This window comes from Coenobita brevimanus, chromosome 79, assembly GCF_032717465.1.
Source record: "Coenobita brevimanus isolate Jiangsu-jjx chromosome 79, ASM3271746v2, whole genome shotgun sequence".
NCBI lineage: Eukaryota > Metazoa > Arthropoda > Malacostraca > Decapoda > Coenobitidae > Coenobita > Coenobita brevimanus.
The window spans coordinates 2,488,233-2,512,033 of NC_137032.1; the positions used below are offsets into that span (position 1 = coordinate 2,488,233).

The 23,801-nt window shown below is 42.4% G+C and overlaps 1 protein-coding gene across 1 annotated transcript in view; it reads right to left on the minus strand.

The window, feature by feature from the left end:
• LOC145408967 (fat-like cadherin-related tumor suppressor homolog) overlaps positions 1-23,801 on the minus strand; it is a 335,831-nt gene that overhangs the window by 143,018 nt on the left and 169,012 nt on the right. Inside the window, exons 2-4 of the mRNA XM_080279544.1 lie at positions 23,655-23,761; positions 11,321-11,525; positions 4,849-5,060 (exon numbers count right to left, since the gene is read on the minus strand). Of these exons, the coding sequence (XP_080135670.1) occupies positions 4,849-5,060; positions 11,321-11,525; positions 23,655-23,761 (524 nt within the window). The remainder of the gene's footprint in view (positions 1-4,848; positions 5,061-11,320; positions 11,526-23,654; positions 23,762-23,801) is intronic.

Consider the following 23,801-nt stretch of genomic DNA (forward strand, 5'->3'; position numbering starts at 1 on the left):
CTCTCTCTGCCTTCTTCACTGTTTAAGCCAGAAAGGCTTTAATTTGAGGGGGCTTAAGCTAGAGAGGCTCTAATTCGGGGGATTAACCCTTGAGCGACCGGTGACATTTTATAAAATATGCTCTGACTAACGCCAGATGAATATACTCGCCACTGGGAAGCTTCCTCTCGTCCACGGCAAGAAATACTCTAATTTATTTTTAAATAAAAAAAGAACCAAAGGCTGGAGGTCTGTTAAAGTTTCCATTTTCAAAGGATATTGACCGAAGGAATACGACATGCTCGTCAAAAAATATTCTGGCAGTGTCAATGCGTTCACCTTATTAAAAAACTTTTCAGTTGATATGACTCACTTTCACCTGATTAAAATTATCTGGCGTTAGCTCGGAGGGAATAGTAGACCTGTCCTCGCCACGGAAGTGTAAACGGTGACAGTGTTAATACTCCTACTCATATAAAACACTCTCAGTTAAATTAAATATTCTAGCGTTGCCTGGTGTAGAATGCTAGAGTTATATCGACCATAAGAGGATTAACTAATTTATGGACGCAAACTAAATGTGCCATCTACAAATCATATTTCCATCTACGCTCTCTAAACTTGGGGAATCATGTCTCAAAATCCCACATCAACATCAATACCTTCGTCCTGTAATTTTTTTGGACGAAAAATCATGCCCTTATTAAGAAAACGAAAAAAAAAAAAAAATGACAACCTAACCTTTCCTAAGCTACCCTTACCTAACTGATCCTTGACACTGATTTCATTACTTTTATCTTTTCCTATATCAAACAGCCTCGAAAGGACCAATAAGTCTGTTGTCCTTTGCCTTCCTCCTTTATGCCACTCTCCATTACCCATAGTTTCCAGTTTTCGTATCAGTATGTACCAAATACAGTCAACACAAAAGGTCTATTCCCCTCTCCTGCCTCTCTCATCACTGGAGTTATAGAAGCCTGAGTGTGTCGTAATAGACAAAGGTGCATACTGTTACCCACAGATGGATGATGACACGAACCTTCCTCCACTACACACTCAAACATCTATGAATCCAACATGAAAGAGAGGCAGGAGAGGGAACGAGACTCTCCTGCAGTCCATTCACTTTAACTTCGCGGAGATTTTTCGTCCTTCTGATGCTCATTTCCTGCATCTCAGTGGTAGACTAGAGTAATACTACGACTATATAATTATACTCTCCACAGCACTTATTCCTGACTACCATCATTCTGAATTGCTGATCTCTTGTGACAGCTCAGCATTCAAGAGGGGCAGACTGCAATTTTACACTTACTTAAAGTGAACAGACTACAGCACAGTCGACCTTACCGTTTCACCTCTGCCCTTCTCCTCTCAGCTACTTGACAGTCCCGGGTCCCCCTGAACACATTAATGCTTCTAATGCACGTTTCCACCCCTCTCTCCATTTCGCCTCGGGCCTCTTAAACGCCTACTTTTATTCTCTCTCTCTGTCTCTCTCTTTCAACTTATCCCTTTCATTTTTCAAGTCATTTTTGTAAGATAATCTTTTGTTTTTCTACCGTTATACTGTTTATCAATTCGGGGTTCGTATGTATAAAAGATTCTAACCACTATACAGAAAAAAAAAAGTTTCCGTAATAGTAAACTATTATCACAGATCGTTTGTATTCCGTATTTTTTCACTACAAAAGACTCATTTGATTGTGAAGTGTCTGGCAGCTTAATGAGTGAAGAAAACCGTATAATGAGGCAATCTTGACAGAATGTAAGATTTAAAAGACATTAATACGCGCCCTGGACGGTAATCTTGTAGGCTCAGGAGATTCTTTAACACTTCTTTGATGGTACAGCCGCCTTCCCTCAAATGTACTAGCCTACAGGGGGTGGCGTGCTGGAGGTCTTGTGTGACGCTAGTGTATATGTTTACGTCTCATGTGTACTGTGCTGGAACAATCCCGTTATAGTGATTAGACCAACAGGACGTGGGACGGAAACAAATACAGTGGTGTCACATTAGGCCCCCACACACCATCCCCTGTAGTACTCATAACTGCGGCAGATTGCACTTCTGAAGATGGTTCGTGGAGAATTAAGATACTCCATTACCTTCCTTTATGTTTCCAGTTTCGGGCACTGACTTAGCAACCCGTTCACCGAGGCCAAGCAATCTTCCTACGTGACACACACCTTCATTTGTCACCAGTTTGATGCTAAAGTCCATACTAAATTCACGCTACGGTTGTCTCATTCAGGACTGGTGCGATGGTGAGTTTTGTGGAATATTGGTAAAGCTTGTTTTAGCAAATTTCAATCCGTCAAATTGCTTCTGCTCCTGTAAGGAATCCAAATCACGCCTTTTCAAACAGCAAACCACTTTCCTATCTACTTGGCCATCACCTATCCTCCTCTCTCTCCCCTCTCCTCCCTCGCCCGCCGTTTCAACAACCGCATCCTGTCATGTGTTCACTCATGACATCTCTCTTCCGTCCCGACTTACGTTACTGAACCGGAGTAGCCTAACCGAAACTAACTTCAATTAACCATAACCTAACCTGGCTTATCCAAACCTGACGTGATGACCTATACTAACATAACTAAACCTAACTTAACCAATCGTAGTTAAACTGCCTTTATTCAACCTAACAGCTTAACTGGAAAAAAAAAAACGTGAATTGGCGTTAACTAGCATAACAATGTCTATCTTCGCTCACCTAAGCTAACTTCATCTAATCTAACCTAGTCCGCTCTTCCAACCTGTCAGAACTTTAGCCCTAGGTACCGAGAGCTACTACTTCCGTTGGCTAACTACTTCCACTGAACCATCATACAAGACAATATTGTAATAAAAGAGTACGTAGGCCTACATATGTGTCAAGCCCATCATTTAGTGTGTGTGTGTGTGTGTGTGTGTGTGTGTGTGTGTGTGTGTGTGTGTGTGTGTGTGTGTGTGTGTGTGTGTGTGTGTGTGTGTGTGTGTGTGTGTGTGTGTGTGTGTGTGTGTGTGTGTGTGTGTGTGTGTGTGTGTGTGTGTGTGTGTGTGTGTGTGTGTGTGTGTGTGTGTGTGTGTGTGTGTGTGTGTGTGTGTGTGTGTGTGTGTGTGTGTGTGTGTGTGTGTGTGTGTGTGTGTGTGTGTGTGTGTGTGTGTGTGTGTGTGTGTGTGTGTGTGTGTGTGTGTGTGTGTGTGTGTGTGTGTGTGTGTGTGTGTGTGTGTGTGTGTGTGTGTGTGTGTGTGTGTGTGTGTGTGTGGAACAACCCTTCTATGTGTTCCAAGCCAGTCAATAATCCTCTTCAGGTCCTTTACTTATTTCAATACCCCTTTTCCCCACCTTTAGCATCTTCCACATACCCAAAACAGCGGTTCGTCGTGTATGCAGTTCAACAAGACTGATTAGGAAAACACACTGTTTGTACCGTAAGCGAGAAGGAAAGCAGCCCATTGATTAATCTGTCAAGCCAACAAACACTTTTTTCCAGGTCACTTTATCTTAATTCAATTCACCTTTCCATAAACAGCTTTGGTCTATACTTAATACAGCTTCCCCTCGCCGTGTATGCATGTTTATATGGCTGACAAGGAAAGCATCTTTATAACGTACCTGACAAGAAAAGCACTTTTTTTTTAATGCGTAACTGATAAGGAGGGAACCCTTTTTATAGCGTAACTGACAGGGAAAGCACCCTTTTTATGGCGTAACTGACAGGGAAAGCATCCTTTTTATAGCGTAACTGACAAAGAAGCACCCTTTTTTAAAGCGTAACTGACAAAGCAGCATCCTTTTTATAGCGTAGATGACTAGGAAAGCACTCTTTTTTTACAGTGTAACCAACAAGGAAAGCACGCAGTTCATGCAGGGTGTCCAAGAACATGTGTGACAAACTTCATGAGGTTATTCTTAGGCTAGTTTTGAGCAATATATGCTATAGTATCATGGCTTCAACCGTCAGCCGTTAAGGAGATACAATTACTAATGACCTAATGGGTGAACCATGAGGGAGACCATTTTCACTCGTAGTCATCAGTAATTGTAGCTCTGTAATGGCTTAGAATTGAAGTCTGTTCATTTTTATTTATTTATTTTTTATTTTTTGAAGTTTGAAGAACTTCCTGAAGATTGTCATATATTTCCAAGAACACCCTGCATGTTCAGGGTGGCCCACATTGCGCTCCTCTTTCACTCTGCCGGGCGATTTCTCCTGTGTTGCGGGGACGGCCAGCCAACGTTATCAATGTCTGTCCTACACCATTTATTCATTTCCTACTCCCACTGCCACACCCACGCCCACACCAGCAGACAGAGCCGTCGCAACAACACAGAAGATACCACCAGATGAGGTTCTATACCCCTTTTACCTCAGCCTGGCCCAGGTATGTCATTTGCAGTTTTAATCGAGCTCAGTGGTAGTAAAAGACAAGGCTACGACTCTACATCCTTTTTCATAACACTTCTTCGTGACTATCATACAATTCCAGTGTTAGTCTATTGTTACAACTTATCATTCAAGACGTAAAGATGGCAGTTTTAGGCCAGGTTAGAGTGAAAAGGGTGTAGTGGATTGAAATGAAGGGCCAACAAGTATATCAAGCCAACAAATTATCTTTCTTTAACCTCAACATCTCAGCTCATTCCCACCTCCTCAAACCCCACACAAGCAGAGCGCTATTTACGGAACACCCTGTATATCAAGCCAACAAATTATCCTTCAGCAGTCCAAACGTCTCAAAAATATCCTCACTCCCTCAAACCCCGCACCTGGTGAGTATCTAGCAGAGTACTAGTTACAGACGCTCCTGTATAGCAAGCCTACATATCCTTTTGAAGCCCCAGCGTCCTGATTTATTCCCAGAGCCGCAAAACTCCGACTTACCCTAAACAGAGCTTCCCTCCGCCTCGTCCTGCTCCTGGCTGGGACGGTGACGCGATACAGTGACTCGAGGAACTCCGGGGCGTTGTCGTTGGTGTCGGTGACGGAGAGAAAGACTGGGGTGGTGGAGGACAGCTGCCCGTCGCTAACTCTCACCCATAACTCGTACTGGGCCTGCTGCTCTCTGTCCAGGGGCACCAGAGTCCGAATTTCACCTGTTTAAAGTCAAAAGTAGGGGGTTAGTACGTAGGAAGAAGCGTCTGTCCCTGTCTGTTTGTCTGTCTGGCCATCTCTCTCTCTCTCTCTCTCTCTCTCGGTGTGAGGAGAAAATAACGTTGAGAAGCATTTTGGATGACGACCACCAAATTACGGACTAAAGTTGGAGCGCTCAACTTAAAATCAATCATCATCATCATCATCATCATCTTTCCGGGCCCGGGGTTAGGCTCTTATGTCAAGATATTACAATCAAGAAATATCATCATCATCATCATCATAAGCATCCTTCCCATTTAAGGATGGTCGCGGCGTTACTGCTTTATTCCTCACCAGGAGAGAGGGGCCCAGGGCTAGGTTACTCAGTCCAGACATTAGGGCAGCAAGAAGCACCAGTCGCTCACATCTGGATGGCTTTGCGTGAGCACCAACCATCCCTTGGAATTAGATCTTATTATTATGGCCTACAGACAGTGGCGTCTTCTGACCCACCAGATCAATACTGGGAAAAAAAAAAAAAAAAAAAAAAAAAAAAAAAAAAAAGGCCTTTGTTCTCTGGTATCTTTAAGAAACTGCTCGACATTTTTTTCCCTCACGTCACTCCTAAACGCCTGGCGATTTAGGGGATTAGGGCGCCCCAACAACAAGCATAAGGAAAAAACTCTATGGAGAATGCAGAAACAAGTCCAAATATGTCTCAACTTAAAAGGCGAGGAAGTTTCCTGTAACTAACAAATACTGTCAGGTATGCATCATCATCATCATCTTGACCTAGTTTTGTCATTTTGCCACTTATGGATGTTATTAAGTGATGTTGTGAATGTACGGAACGAGAAAACACAATTGAGGGAGAACTAACCGACAGCATGCATAGTGAAGTAAGCCACACACAGATTTACTCACTAATAAAGCCTCCATAATCCCTTCTCTGTTCCTGTGGTCTAACAGTCCTTCCATATTTTACATTTTTTATTTACTGATGCACTTCATAATTATATACCTATAAGACATAGGCCTAGTCATTCCGAACGAGTCCTGCTCCTGCTTTCATTATTAAAGAACATCCTATTACCAATGTACTGGTCTTGTTCTCTGTCCATCTCTTACCACTCGTATCAGAAAAAAGGCGTGTTAACCCCATCTGTCAGGATAATTTCCTTTTTATTAAGTTTGTTCTTGCTATCTCCAGACGATTTTATTCAAGTATAGGGAGACTTTTTGAATGAGAGAGGACGGATATAACCTAACAAATCCATTAACTACCACTGATCCTTCGTAAACCGAATGAAATCACTTTACATCAGCAAAAGCACTAAAAAATACGTCATCTGGACTGAAGAGGTTAAAAATTGAGGTGCCGAAAACTAGTGTAGCGATTCTGCAGTCCCGTTGCTCTCGCATCACAATGAAATTTGTCTCTGAAATGGCCACTTCAAAGTCCATCCCAAATTAGAAGTACTCTCGGCCATTAGAAACACCCTTTCACACTTATTTATACTCCCTCACTCCATCTCCAACCCCTGTGACTTAAGTCCTCTCAAAATCAGAATTGTAGCTGACAGGCGATGGAGTAACAGTGAAAGAGTATGGACGGGTGTGGAAGGGTGATATTTGTGGCCAAGTGTAACTCTGATTTAGAATGGACTGTAGTGTAATTCTACATTCCCTTACTGAGAAGCAAGCTATCGTTGAAATTATCGTGGTAGTCTTGTGTGTCCTGCCATGGGTCGTTTTTATAAAAGATCCTAACCAATTTACAGGAATTACAAGTCCCCATATTTTAAATTATTATCAAGGATCGTTTTTATGTCTAGTAATTTGTCACTTCGGCATTTTAAATGAGTGTGAGATGTTTGGCAGATTAATAAGCGAAAGGAAACGTATATAAAAGCAATCTTACAAACAACTCATAATTGTATTTGTAGTGGCTTTGGAGATCACATAATATCTCTTCCTTAGTAAATTATTCTGCGCACTACGCTTCAATATTTTTTCGAATCATCTTTAAATAAATTTGGGGTTTCATCTCAAAATGAATGAATCTCGAATTTGGCTCTCTGCTACCTTGTTTTTGTTTTTCTTGGAGGGAACAATCTTGCGGGCTCCTGGCCTTTGGTTTCTTCTTCCTTAAAACAAAATAATAATATAATGATGTAATAAACAAACTAAATAATGTTAAAACGTAATAAGCAAAAATACACCGCTAAAAAAGTGATGCTACAAAGCCTCCAAAATCTACAAGAATACTGCCCGTTGTCATGGGATGAGACAGAGGGATGGGGGGATGAGGTGGTGCGGTACTGTATACGAGTATGAGATGGATGTGTGTGCTGGAGAGAGGGTAGCCAAATGACAGGGTGACATGAGGTAATTTTATTGTTGCCTCCCCTTATGGGATTAAGGTGTTTGGCGACAGACAGACAGAGAGATATTGAATGGTAGATAGATAGACAAGACAGGCAGACAGCGAGACAGTCAGATGGATAGATACAGACATGGATAGATAGACAGACAGGCAAAGATCGATAGACGGTCATACAGTGATGGGTGAAGTAAGACCCCCACAGCCCCCCCTCCCCCACCCAATGCCTGGAGGGGGCTTAATCGATTGTGCCGTAACTCTTTCACCGCATAATGGCCCTCCGCTCGTTATGCGGGAGAGCTCTGTGGCTATCCTTCTGTCTCTGGGGGCTCACAGTGGATTTTACCTAATAACGAATGATCCTGTCAAAGTATTTACGAAGATACAGCTGCAGTGATAATATTACTAGTGCTGCAGAGAAAGCTTGTACGAATGACGCAGTGAAAAAAGGACGCAGAGCGATGAGAAAAATTACTGATTCTATAAGGAGTCTAATTTAACGTCTTCCATCCGATGACGCGTTTTTCGACAGTGTGCTCTCTTCAGACGATTTAATAGAACTCTGAGAGACTTTTTGAACTTCAGAGGTAAAATATAACCTTTATCAACCCCTTTACCATGTTAGGTCTCTCCCAAGCTGAATGAAATCGTCTGAAGGATGCAAGAAAAAATAAATACACCAGCAGATTGATCGGCTGAAGGACATCATCTCTTCGGACAGACATAAGGCTACTAACATCTTACACAGCACACCCTTAGCTGCTTGACATGACGCGTACCTAATCAGCTTAACGCATACCCCGTGATTTGTGAGGCGGCACTCAAGGACATGCAACCATCTTCACGCCTGTCTGCATATTCAAACACTTCCAGGTTCCTATCACGCACTCGCAGCTGAATATAATCGTCTGGAATTGGATAAAAGTTATAACAAGCGCTGTTTCAAGCACGAAAGGGTTAATAGTACCAGTATTTACACTCTTAGGTTCCGGTGACGCGCTCTTAGGTAAATAATATCGTCAGGCATAAGCTGGATTAAAATATTTATCTCGACCATGAGAGAGTTGAACTTAGAAGGGTTGCTTTTGGACGCAGATACTGAAGGGGAAAGCAACACTGAGGAAAGGACTTTGCTTTGTGTCCGTTCCCTATGGTCCGGCCGCCCTATTACGTGCCACACACCTTCACATGTCCCCACTTCGGCACGAATACCCACCGTCCTCATTGAACACGTGCTATAGGGATGTCTCGGTGTGAAGTGTTATGATGGAAGTTTCTTGGGGGGATGGGAAGGTGGGGGAGAGGAGGGCAAGCCGGCGGGTGTTGTGGAAAATCAACAAAATGTGCTTCAACAAAATCCAAATAAACTTTCTGTCATAGCTTGGAAAAAAAAAAAAAAACACGCGCCTTCATACAACAGACCACTTCACTAAACACCAGGATGTAACCAGCCTGACACCCTCCACAGCCTCTCAGCCCCTCCAGATCCCCCTGATTACACACGTCTGGCCACACAACGCAACACACGTCGATAATCCTATTTATTCTTGGGCGAGAAGCTGTACACAACTTCCAGATGTCCATTAAAAAAATAAATAAACAGAAACATAATTACGTTTATTTTTTTTTTTAAGGTGTAGGTACCCAAAGCTAGGCCATAATAGTCAAGTACATTTAAGAGTAAAATTATACTGTAATATGGTCAGAGAGAGAGAGAGAGAGAGAGAGAGAGAGAGAGAGAGAGAGAGAGAGAAATCCTACTTTGTTCCCCTCGGAGCGTCGGAGTCATAAGCTAGTCTATCCATAAGTCCAGAACATTTCAGGGAGGAAGACAGACCTACACCCCTGCTAGCGTTTTCCCTCTGGTCACTTCTTGGACTCGAACCGTGCCACAATGGACACAGCGCGTTCCTACCCAAGCATTCTATCAATCGTATCAAGGGAAATATGAAAACATGAAAATAAAGTCTACGGTTTCCACTCTCCAGCTTTCACTGTCAGCACTAATAAGTCGACAGGAGCCAACAAAAAAAGGAGAGTCATTATCATGTTCTTTTTTATAACTGCGTGGAAACAGATGAAAGTGGTAAGGAGGAGGTGCTGTGAAGGTTCCCATGTTCACGGGAGTACTGCTGCTACCATCACTGAACCTCTTTACTACAGGGGTTCTCATTTTAACTGCGATAAGACTGGGAGGTAAGAATATAAAATGCAACATCGCGCTGAAAAGGTTGTGGGAGATTTTCTAAGCCTTTTATTATCACAGCACACTACGACCTGGAAAAAAAAATCATCTGCGGTAACGAGAACATAAAAACGAGGAAAAAAAAAATGTCGGAGTGAAAGGATGCAGCATAAATTACACAGAAAAAAGCAATATGTATACCAGGGGCGGTAGTTATACGCTCCCTTACGTTTAAGTTGTGTAGCACACGGCTAGTATATGCGTTTGTCTTCAAGTATGCAACTTCAGTACACTTTAGAACTAAACTAAAATGAACATTAAAGTAAAAAATAAAAAAATAAAAAATAATAATAATAATAATAATTAGAACCCCGTCAAACTGTCCCAGGACAATTATGATAAAAATTTCTCACAGTCACTGCCTACTAGAATCCGAGCTATAAAGGGACCTTGAGGTCAAGGTCATTGATTTTGCGCAAGTTACCTTAGGTTATCACATTCTGTAAGTCCTCCAAGTTAGGTGGCTCTAGCTTTAATCCTTCATGGAAAAGTGGGTGACATCCGGAATATCCGGAAAAGTCCTTTTTTTTTTCTTTTTTTTTTCTTTTTCCAGGCGATCTCAGACAATAATCAACCGAATGGAACCATATTTCTCTCCGGTCTGAGTCCCCCTTACGGCAATTTTGTAGTAAAATTTCAGCTTCCTACCTTAAGCGGTTCTTGAGACAGAGTGGCTGACTCACTTTTTTTTTGTGTGTCCCGGATAATATCCGGAGATCTGATTGACGAACTGCCAACATATTTGGCCAAAGGAAGCGGACATCTGTCCGATTAAGCTGACCAAGTTTGAAGGTTCTAGGCCAGATAACCTTTGAAATATCACAATTGTAGTAGTAGTAGTAGTAGTAGTAGTAGTAGTAATTGTAGTAGTAATAGTAGTAGTAGTAATTGTAGTAGTAATAGTAGTAGTAATAAATATTCATAATACTGGCAAAACCAAGAAAACATCCCGCAGGAATATGGGAAGCTTTAATATATTTAAAAAAAAAGTGTATGATAATAGCTAACTGATGCGGTAACATGTTTATGGTTAAAAGAAAAGTGTTTACGCTCTTTATATGTACGTCGCCCAAAACGTTTCCCCAGATTCACAAACGTTGGAATGGTTTTAGTGGATTAAACTCCCGTGACAGAGAGAATTAGGAACCCCACAACTCTACGGGGCCAGGGACGGTGTAGGAGGGAGGAGTTTTAGTATCGCTGTGGATATTTTGGGGTTTGGATTTATTGTTCTGTCAAGTAATATACCTGGGTGCTTTATACGCTGGTCGAGGCTGCAGCTTACTGAATATGCTGGGATAGACAGATAGATACATAGATTGAGAGAGAGAGAGAGAGAGAGAGAGAGAGAAATACATATATTTGCATCCCACCCTACACATATCTATGCCTGTTTCTGCACACACACACACACACACACACACACACACACACACACACACACACACACACACACACACATCACAGTGGAGCCTTTACCCACTATTACTTTGGGTAAATCTTTAGGTGTGCCAGTTGGTTTTTATCTAACTCAGGATATAGACAAACTACTAGGCAGTCCATTCCCTGAGTAGGGCACCAACTGCTTTCTAACACTGGCCATTTCACTTACTACAATACTGGCTGGTTCTGGAGGCTCTGTCCCGTCTCACCTGTGTTGGGGTGAATCTTAAAGTGCGCCAGCTGGTTTCCACGGGTGAAGGCGAAGGTGAGGGTGGAGGGTGAGAGGTCTGGGTCTGTTGCTTGTAGGGTGATCACGTGGGTGTCTGGCGGAAGGTTTTCTCCCACGTACACATGATAGGCTGGCTCTTCGGTCTGTGGCACGTGGTCGTTTATGTCTTCTACTTCCACCCACACCTGGAAGATAAAGGCAGGTTTTGGTTAAGATATATTACATTTTTATCCGCCTTCTTATTTCCTATCTAATCACCGTAAATATGATAGGGTTATTCCTCTGTCCGGCCGTAAATAAACTTAATGCCACCTATACCTGGAACTGTAAAGAAGTATTATAACTAAGATACGTTAAGTTAGGTCTGGTCATTAGCTGGCAAGATGACCACGTACTTGTCAGAGGGAATGTTCTCTACAATTTTTTTTTAAGTGCAAGACTCTGGGCATAGGCTTAACGGCATGTTCCCTGAGGTGTGACATTTCTCCTATGGACCAGTCACCTCCACATGTCACCTCTTTGGCGCTAAGCCCATACCGAATACATGCTATGGGTATCTCATACAAGACTGCTGTGCTGGTGTCAGAGGTGTGTTTTTACATGTAGGCGGGCCTTTGATAGATCAGTAAAGTTTACTTTAACGACATTCAAATCTTTTAAACTGTTCCCTGACCCAGCCGGGATTCGAACCCGCGTCCAATGGAAGTAGACCACCTCTCTACGGACTCGGCCACCACCTCCACAAGGCTAATTTGTTTGTGATACTTGGTCACTTACGTCTTTTACTTCAACCGATACTCACTTGATGTAGTACCGCCTACTTCTACCTTTCCCTTTCACGTTCCATCTGTGTCTGCCTTCCTCTTTTCCTACTTCCCCCTTTCCTCCTGTCACTTTTTACACCTCCTCACTTCTGTTGGCTCTGCAATGAGTACAAGCTTACTGGTTTCCTGTAACCCAGGAAACTATTTACGACGCTGGGTGGTAACCATATAACTAACCTAGGGGTTAAGTGGAGCCTGCTATGGTGCCCCTATTTCAATGAGTGGAAAGACGCAGTTGTGACGTCGATCCAGGAACCAGACCTCCACACTATTCCCCACCCCTCGCTATGGTGAGGCGCCGTCAGGCACAACTGAACATCGACGGGAAAACCCTGCAGAAGCGGTTGCTAGCCTGCCGTTGTTGGGTCTACCGTACTTGACCAGACACACTGCGGGTAATCGACAACAGCAAATTCAACGCACACCACGGACGAAAACAAATCAGCACACAGAGATCCATTTATTTAATTTTCTTTGTCTGGCTTTAATTTTTCTTTCTCTCTTTCATATACAGAAACATGGTATGCTGGCCTTTCTGTCTCGGACACATGGTCGAAAACAAAGAATGCCTTCATGTGGTGGCACCGTTATACCCGGGCAATGAAGCTGCCTAGTTATACATACATCCTTCAGTCCCTTCCATGTCCCCCGACAAGAGGGTGGTGAACTGCAGAAGAGTGATTTTGGCCTGAAGTCCACCGGGTTCGTGTTCCGGTGAGACTGGGGTTGCAACCACTACTACTGATACTACTACTACCATTACCATTTCTATTCACAACTTGTATGCAGGGAAGTTAGAAGTAATTCTGTCTAATTTACACACACACACACACACACACACACACACACACACACACACACACATATATATATATATATATATATATATATATATATATATACTGTATATATATATATATATTGACTGATTGACTGATTGATTTATTTACATTATGATTCAATTATTCAGGTAACGCATTTCTTTTGTTTGCACCATATGGTCTTTAATTTTCTAATTCCAGCCAAACCTGGATAACTTAAAATGTCAATTAGGAGTTGCATCTAATTTGTTCTGTTTCACATTACAAGTGCAACATCTTATTTCAGTCTGATTCTCTATCTGTTCATTTCACGTATTCGTTATAAAATCTTCATGTGATTTCCCGGCTTCCCTAACCCCTCTTCCAGCCCTTAGCCTCCCTCACCGGACGTGTTACTCTGGGGTTCAAAAGCTTCCAGTTACGAGACTGGATCAGCTGGGCGGTCGTTTGGCAAGTGGTGGAGTAGAGGTCGTTCACTAAGTTACATTTAAGGGTCTCACCAGGCGCTGCAGCCCCTGTAATAACCCCTGAGTGGAAGGCGGATAACTTCCTCAAACTAAAATAAAGCTATTTTAGTTCCCGGAAGCGTGTGTATAGCCACAATAGTGTGCGGGGAGGGAAGGGGTGGCGTGGTGTGGTGTTATGGGGTTGTGGTATGGGGGTATCATGTATGAAACACCCTGGAGGCCACTGCATACTGCTAGGTTCTCGGTGGTAGGCACAGCACAGGAGGGGATCTGATCTTTCCTTGACCCTTAAACCAAAGCACTGACATAGGCCTAACCATTTTACTCTGGCTGACGCTTCACGATTTAGCACGCCACTGGGAAAGCTCACGAGTTCTGATGATTACGAACGATTTAGAATTAATTCCGAACCCTCAGGGAACGGCAGATCCACTTTTCCCAGGAAAATCTTAACGATTTTAATCTCCACAAGGAAACCTCTCGGCGTCTGAGAGTCAAGGGAGCCTCATCGCAATCAACCTACCCTGTGGCCGGGAGCGATGGCTGATTCAGTGACGTTAGACTGACAGAGAAGCAAGAGTTGCGAGACTGCTGTTTGATCCGCGAGTAAAAACTGGGTCGTATTCAAGATGGAAGAAGTGGCTTCGTAGCAACTTTTATTTAGGGACTGATTTTACTTACTGCTCGTTAACATTCTCTACTATGATATTTATCTCGCCTTACTGACATGGAATACATCGGTAGCATACAAGGGAGTAGTGAAGTGTAACGTTCGGTATAAACCGCTAGAAAGAGGTATTTGGAAATCCCCAAAGGCACTTAGAATAAAACAGATTGTCCTTTCCACAGATTTCGGAATACTGCTTTAATATTGCCCACAAGTAGCCCCAGAAGCGTTGGATGTGGCCCTGACCTGATGTGGGGCGGTGTGATGCTGCACACACCAATGATGAAAAAAAAAAAAAAAAAAAAAAAAAAAAAAAAATGCTTCTAGATCTAGGCACAGCTGCAGGCCGTTCCTTTAGTGATTTCTGGCTGGTAATGTGCGGAGCGTCTCGTGGTCTTTAACCCAAGCAAGGTCGGGACAACTCTACTGTCCGTCTGTTTTTATCTGACGGGAACTGGACATCCCAACATTGTGAATACTAAGTCGTGGTTGCATGAAACTGGATGGGCCTTAGTTATGGAGTAGACACGAGGTTCCTTCGATACCAGCCAACTCACCTCTCCATTCTCACATCGGGGTTAGAGCTCTTTGCAAGGTTAGAACAAGCGCTGTTTAGTATTCAGCTCCAGCTAACGCCAGTCTTCACTTCTTTTTTATGCCGAGTGAGTCATATGTGTCCGAGTATTACCTCCTTAGCCTAGTTTTAGTTCATTGTGTGTGTGTGTGTGTGTGTGTGTGTGTGTGTGTGTGTGTGTGTGTGTGTGTGTGTGTGTGTGTGTGTGTGTGTGTGTGTACTACTACTACTATACTACTATCATTACTACGCACGGAGGTAGCAAGACTATAAATCAAGTCACCGTATTAAATGGGTTAGCCACTCACTTCACTCCCATGACCTGTTTTGTATCCTAACACTCCTACCCCTACACAGTTTTATACCGCCATTTTTTTTTTTTTTTTTTTTTACTTGAAGGACTAAATACAACCTTAATTTCCCCTTCCTCTATCACTTTACTAAGCTAAATAAAATCCCCCGGTTGCTGAAAGAATAAACTGCAAAAAAGGGAGCCACCGTATTCAATGGGCTAATGGGGACTATACTCTGCTCGTTTTAACTATACTCCTTTTACCCTAACTTGGTCTAAGACTGCCATCTCTCCAGCTTGAATGCTCAGCTGTAACACTAGATCAGCACTAGAATGCGTTGGTGGTGATCACACAGAAGTGCTGTGAAAAGGATGCAGAGTTGTAGCACTATCATCTTGTACCATCCGGCTACGAGACAAGCTGCAAACCACGAAAATCTGAGCCAGTTTAGTGTAAAAGAACTATAGGTGTCAAACTGCTCTTCTTCGTCGTGAATGCTGAGTTGTAACAATAAATTAACACTGGAGCATGATTCTACTCACGAAGGGAGTGCTATGGCATGCGGGGCTGCAGTATACCCTTATTCTGTCACTAAGCTAATGGAAATCGGCTCCAGAAGAACAAAAATCTCAGCCAGGTAAAAGTGAATGAAGTACAGCAAGACTGGGAAAGTGATGGAAGTAGCACCAGGTCTCTCCTGGAAAGCGTGTAGACTGCTGAGCGTCAGGAAACATACAACTACGCGAAATATGGATAATGGAGAAATAGACAGTAGGAGTGGCACCTTATCTGTCATGCAAGGTGAGCTGCACGTCAGTTATGCGTCAGTGATCGGACTAACATATCTAATGGAAACTAGATGGATTTGGAACTAAAACACCCAAGCTTCCTACAACCCGACCCTTTGGGGATCTTGCCCCCAAAAGGAAGAAAAGGGGTCTAAAACGGCACTAAAGAGGTAATTTTATGAGTGACTTCGAATTTATAATGAAACTTAAGGTACTGGTGTTTATGAAATTCCCTAACTTTAAAATCTTTGTGACTGTGACTCATATACCTGCGAAACATCAACTAGCATCCAGTCAGACACGGGGCTTATATCCCATAGCTTAGTGGCAGAATAAGATAATGCAACGGCTAAACATCCTATCCATAGCACTTCTTTGCGGCTACCATCATTTTCTAGTGTTAATTTATTGTTACAGCTCAGCAGTGAAAACAGAGCACTGGCAATTTTAGGACAACTTAGAGTGAACAGACTATAGTGCGTTAGTAGGCCGCACCCTGCACTACATGGCCCTATTCAAAGCGGGACTGACAATTTCGCAATACCTCATTCTTAGCGATTTATTGTGCACACCTCAATATCCTCTTGTACGCTACTGATGTAAAATAAGTCGATAGTAAGACGAACTAAACAGCATATAAGAAAACGTTAAGGAGTAATATGCTAAATAAATCGATATTGAGGAGATGCTGCGACGCCCCCTGTCACTTAGAATACTGCCCCATGCCTGTCCCGACCGACCCTCACTCTGCACAACTTTTACAGAGAGTAACTTTTTGTTGGATGGGACTGTTAAACTCTTGCACGGGCTATCCTTGATTTTGTTCCGACCCTGACTCCTAGTTCGTCCTATTTCCACCCAACTCTCTCTCTCTCTCTCTCTCTCTCTCTCTCTCTCTCTCTCTCTCTCCTCTAATCTCTCCGCTACCGTCATCATCATCATCATCAGTACACATTAAAACCCATCTCCAATTCTGACACAATCATCATCATTATCATCATCACAAGTAAACATTATAGCTCATCCCTAATATCGATACTATCATCATCATCATCATCATCGTCATCATTAACTCCCCTACGTCTACTCCATCATCATTACCATCATTAACTATTAAATTTCAGCCTTAATCACCACACAACCATAATACACTACAGTCATTAAAGATAATTGGCCTCTGTTAGTCATTAACCCGCTTAATTGTGCTAATTCCTGTATCTTGTTCCGTTACCCTCATCCCCCCATCCTCCGTTCCCCGCAATCAAGAGGAATTCATATCGTGTTCAGCTCCTTCACCTTTGCCGTCTCATGGTTTGAATAACTCTAGTATTCTACCCCAGCTGACGCCAAACGACTTTATTCAGCTGAGAGTAAGTCCTAGGAGCCTCATCCCCATCCCTCCATTTTCGTAACAAACTGGGATTTATTTTGCGGTGTTTTCTCAGGCTCTTAAGATCCACTAACAGCTGAATAAAATCGTCTGGAGTTAGCTAGAGTTAAGAATGGGAGTTGTTCTGTTCATGAGACGGTTTATGTTGCTATGATTCACTCAGCTGTTTACATCCATAAGTGGGTTTATGTTGCTGTGATTCGCTCAGCTGTATCAACCATGAGAGGGTTTATGTTCCTGTGATTCACTTTGCTGAACACAACCATCGGGCGTTAGCTAGGATAATACACTTAAGAGCTGCCCCGATCACGAGAGGGTTAACTGTACGAAATCGTGTCTTTGATCCCGTTAGGCTCTGTAATCAACAAATCAACACAAGAGCAACAAGGAATCAATAACGATCATTAATTTTGTTGTAAAATTTTTCTCCTTCCGATACAAAGCGAAAAGAATCTAAAATAACGTGAAGTATGCCCTGTATCAATAACCATCAAGTTTTTCTCACATGCTGCCTCGGTGCCACAGTAATTCGAACAGCCAGGTACGAAATTCCGACCCGATAGCGCCAGGGTTCAAATCCGTCTGTGGGAAGCTGGTGCCGCTCGACTGCGATGTCCACCCACCCTTTTTGGACTGGTAGGTCAGACTAGGCCAGTGTTCGCTGCATTTGCTGGACCAACCAAAGGGCACAGCTAAACTACACAAATATATTTATTTCATATTGTTGTATAGCATTAATTAAGTGGGATAGGGAAGGAGAGACGAAGGGAGAGAAGCAGTTACTATATCCGCACTCAGTTCTAAAATCCTACCCACTCCCACACACACACACACACACACACACACACACACAGAAAGAGAGAGAGAGAGAGAGAGAGAGAGAGAGAGAGAGAGAGAGAGACGGGCAGGATCTGAAAGTTCTGACTCGACAGAGGCAAACAAAATGGGATGGGGGAGAAATGAAGCTGTACAGGAAGGAGGAAAAATACCCGAATGGCTGAAGGGGGAGTGACTGGGGAAAGCTGAGAGAGTTTGACAGTCTCTGCACCTCCACAGAAAAGGATTAAGTTATTTGAAGCAGTCTAATTTCCTTTCGAATTTTCTAAGTCCACTCTTTTTCTTCGTCATTTTTCGTACAGTGAGGTATTACCAACGTTTTCCGACAGTCTTTAAATTTTGTAGTGTCTCGATTAGAATGAATATATTTTCTAATGTTCACAAAAAGTAAAACAGGTGGGTAGGAGAGATATAATGCACGGACGATACTGGCAGAAGACAAGTGTTCAGGAGACGGACAGGACAGATGCAAGACACAGATGGTAACACAGAACACATCAGTACAGTATGGAGTGCTTAGGATGAAGGAAGGACAGATACAAATCGCTAATGAAGAGGTGTTACGAAGCCTCCTATGCGACCTAGAATACTGTCCTTTATTATAGTACCTTTACTTCTTTATATCTTTTACTTTCTTCTGTTCTTTGACTTAGAATTGTTCCCTCGTACTGAAGCGTTTAATGGAGCTGTATCTAACCCTTCCAGTGTCTCCTGAGCTGAATACAACCATCAGGCAAGAACCACAGTATCCTAATTTTTGAGGCTTCTGTCGAGTTCATCTGCTGCCACCACACCAGCTCCATTACTGTATCACCACTACCATATCATCACCAAACCACCCACAACACTACATCACAACACCAGCCAAACAGCCACACCACAACACCTATGCAGTGTAACTTTCAGGTGAGTCAACACTTACTGACAAGCCAAATTATTTTCCGTAATCCAGGAGACCGCTCACTACCCTGGGTGATAACCATGTACCTAAACGAACGCCTGGTGTTCTAGTGGGTTAAGGAGCTTCAACCGGATGAGGCCCATAAACATTTCCATCCGAGGGGCGGTTGGGGTTTGTTGCTCATAAAATTCCGTTCAAGTGCAAGCAGGCTGGTGAACCTCGCCTTAAATGTTGTAAATAGATAGCCTAGCCCCGAGTCCCGATGTTAATGATGGTGCAGAAAGAAAAGGGATTGTATAACAAAACAAACTTCTGTATCTATATTTGTCTATTTATCTATCTCTGTACCTTGAAACTATATTTATCTATCCGTGATCTCTCTCTCTGTATATATATATATATATATATATATATATATATATATATATATATATATATATATATAATCTCATCAGCCGTTTGAGTATCCACTGCAGGACCGGCCTATCCCGACCGAAGTGGGGACGATACAGCCAATGTATCTCTACCAAGTGGCTTAGGCTGTCTAGTAGAGATTGTATGTAGGCTGACAAGTGCTTGTAATTGTAATTGTAGTGTTGCAGTGGCTTTGGATGTGTGTGTAGTCTGTGAACCAAGTGTAATCGGCCTGCGCAAGCCGACTGGGTGCAAGCATACTTTATGGTATGCGACACTGGTTCAACCATAGCACCCTTTGTGTCCACCAATGCAGTCCGTGGCCTGAAGAACGTCCCCAAAGTTTATTACCCTGGCGGGGCGCAAACCCTCGTTCTTCAGTGTACGAAAACGCACACTTTACCACTGTACCACAGTGGCTCCATTTATCTATATATATATATATCTATATATATATATATATATATATATATATATATATATATATATATATATATATATATATAACCTCTGTATGCATCCATAAATATACGCAGGCTCATAATGTACTTCTAAAAAGAAGCAGTCATGTATATACGTATGTAAGTATGCATGTATGTATTAACTGTCGCGACCGGTTTACAGGCGCCTGATATGGCTGGGAAAGGAGGAAGCTCCATAATATACATATCCTAAACCTACTATACATATTAACGCAATACTGGTGCTGGAGATTGACGCCTTCACGTAACAGTGCCATATAACCGGAAGCATCCACTGCCCCTTTGTACAGACGTTCCTCACCTCCTTCCGAACTCCTTGTAGGAAGACACTGAACTGTGAGGAAAAGGCAGCTTAAACCTACGATCCAACGGGTTCACGTCCAGATGATCCTAACAACTACAACAATATCAACATCAACAACAACAACAATAATAGCAATATCAACATCAACAACATCATCACCATCGAAAACATCAACAACAACAATAATAATATTACCAGCAGTACTACAAACTCGCTGACACTATAATTTGGCAGCCCCTGTCATAAACAACTATTACAGAAGCGTTGATTTTAGCAGATAATGGTTGCTGCTGTCATTTCCACAAAGTTACGTAAAATATAATCCGGGTATATCACTCATATCAGTCGCTAAACATCATTTGTGAGGCATCAATCCCGACAGGGTTCACCAAAGCTGTAATGGTGGTTAGAAGGCTAGTCTGCTGAATGAAAGGACGCGAGTTTGATTCTAAAGTGGTGCAGGGAATAGTCTGATTATTTGGTTTCCCTTCACACAAATTTCACTTATTTTATACAAGACCCCCTGATATATTATAAAATCGGTTCCGTTTATATCATGTGTCCTGAATGAGACAGCCCTATAATGTATTCAACTGGGACGGTGGATATTTGCGTCGGAGTGGTAACAAGTGAAAGTGTATGACTCGTAGGATTGCTAGGCCTCAGGTACTAGACTGGTGAGTATACGTAAGATGGTATGTCCAATGTCGGAAAAAGACACACACACACACAAACAATAGCCATTAAACTGGTCACCAAGCCGCCACAACCTTCACCTCGACTATCACCACAAACACTACCACCACTGTTATCACCATTACCACTACCACCATCACCACAACCACTACCACCATCACCACCATCACCACCAATGCCACCATCACCACCACTACCACCACCGCTACCGTCGCTCCTCATCCAGTACCCGTTTCTTGTTTTGCATATCACTCGTGTCTGCTTGTGTTCTCGTCAATAACCATTTCATATTCTACACCTCTCTCTCATCTCGCCTTGTACAACTGTCTGCATTCATCTCACGTCATTCAACTATTAATCTATCTCACGTCACGGAACTATTAATAAATCTTGTCATTCCCTCTCCACATCAGTTTCTATATGTTCTGTATGTGCAGTTCATATACACCACAACATCTCTGTCTAAACTCCGTCCACTTTTTAACTTCGCGTCCACTTTTTAACTTCGCTTAAAATCGTCATTCCACCATCCTGAATGCTGGGCTGCAGGGAGGCCTTCACATGTGAATATGGTGCTAGCCAGGAAGGAGGCTATGGCATGGATGTAAAACCGTAGTACTAACTTATTCTGCCACCAAGCAATAACAGGGAACTAGCACTAGCATGCAGCGCTAGGTAGGAACAGGTGCTACGGATAGCGTAGACCTTGTTCCTGTCTTATTCTGTTACTAAGCTGCAACAAAAGATAACAACAGAATATGATTTCAGTCACGATGTGCTGCGGAAAGGTAAAGAGGTATTTTGTCTCATTCTGCCACTGAACTAAGCCATAAAAAAATAAAACTTTCTGTTAAGGTGGACGAAATGAGAAATAAAAGGAAAAAATAATTACCACCAGGTGGACGAACTATGACTCTTGTACTGCCGTCATAGAGCCAGACTCCATGCGTATTGTATTTATGAATGCAATGGATTTACTCCAGTGCCTCTCTGGTTCGTATCAGGCTTACATCGTCTAGACGTCAACTGCATCTCACAAGTAATGGGAGAGAGAAATAGTGAAGGAGCATATCATCATTCTTGTTTTTCCATAATCTGTTGTGTGGGTAGTTTATTACATTAATCCATGGGCAGACTTGTGACATCAGCTGAAAGGAGCCAGACTACAGACAATTCACTTCAACTTGGTATATTTTTTTGTCACTTTCCAGGATATTTCAAGTAGCACAAAGGCTGAAAAAGGCATTACTGCGGTTTTGTGTATTTTCTATACCAATTCTTTGTGAGAAGCACCAAATTCCAGTGTTAATTTATTATTACATGCACATATTTACGATGGAGAGATGATAATTTTAGGCTCATTTAAAGTCAAAGGAGTTTACAGCTCTCCCTTATCTCTCTGCAGTAATGATTACTATATAGGGATGGCGCAGGTTCAAAACAGCATATAGGAGAGCAAACAAAACTTTCACAAAGGCAGTTTAAGCATACGGACTAAAAGAACATCGTTACTTCAGTGCAAAGCTACTCGCAGAGACCCGGTAAACTTCGTCTGAGTGGCGAGATCGGGTAGCAAAATTAAGAATTTTCTACTCTTCTTCTTCTTTCTATCTTCATCAGTCATAGCTCCAAAATGAAAAGGCGTGCACGAGCGTGTTACACACCAAAACAATTCTTAACAACCAGGAAGTGTCTTTTCAGACAAATCGCATTCTAGCTATAGCATGCAAGGTAAAACCTAAAACTAGTGTTTAGCACTCAGACCTCTTCTCAGAATTTGTAAAACTCCACGGATTCCATATAAGCATTTTACATGTTTATCGTATACTGTTTCAGTAATCGCGGTAAAGCAAATCTATTTGGGTAGGCAGCTTCCCCCCCAAAAAAAAAAAAAAAAAAAAATCATAACCGGGAAAACAAAAATTTCATTCTAAAATGATTGTTTATATGTAGGGATGGAACAGTGTACAAACAAGAGATGAAAAAAAGCACAGAAAGAAGAAAGCACTTGGGATGGGAAGAGAGTCAGGATTCTATATCCACTTCTACATTCCACTAACTACACTGAGGAATGTAGTAAGTGACAATGTGCGCTGAAGCTCCTCTCATCGCAAATGTTCTCTTTTACATCTCTTGTTTCTGCACTTTTACTATCCTTCTATCTTAATGTATATTCAAGACTTTCTTTTCCCAGTTTAAACTATTAGTGCCAAGATGTCGACAAACCCTCATGTTTCCATGATTCCTGAAAAAGATATTGACAACAGAATATGTCTAACATACCTGCAAAGCTGCTGATTACCTTATTGATTTTGTGGTGCAGATTAAATTTAACAGTAACATAGCCGTCAAAAGCTACTTTTTATGATCTTTTCGCACCCTTTTACATGGTCATGAGCTGAATAAAAAGCCCATGCAAGGTACACGTTAGGGCTAAAAAAGGTGTAGTCAACCCAGTACTGTGATGTAATATAAAGGGTACAGAACAGAAATGCAGTGGGTACTACGTTCTAAATGGATGAATACTAAGTTGTAAGGCGTAGTCTAAGTTTCAACGCTTGGTCGTATTCTTATCGCTTTATATTGCATGCTACACCTTGGCCCGCATTCTCGTTCATTAAGGAAGCTCTCAAATACCCCTTCCTTTGTGATTTATTATTGGATATGGCTGATTATCCGTTTGTGCGGTATTTGTGCAGTTTATGGCGATATAAGAAGGGTTTATGTAACACAGAAGAGGACAGTACTGAAGTATAATGTGCGAAAATGGCCTGTATTCTCGTCTGCCAAAGAAGCTCCCTAACACGTTTTCCTATGCGCAAGACTACAAAACAAGTGGGACTGAAGTATACTCACGTGGCACGTATCTGTGAGAGGGGCAGCACCGTCGTCACTCACCACCACCGTCAGCCAATACCCTCTTGATGCCTCGCGATCCAGCACCACCAGGGTCCTTATCACACCTGTAACACCATAACACCAACGTTAACACCACACCATAAG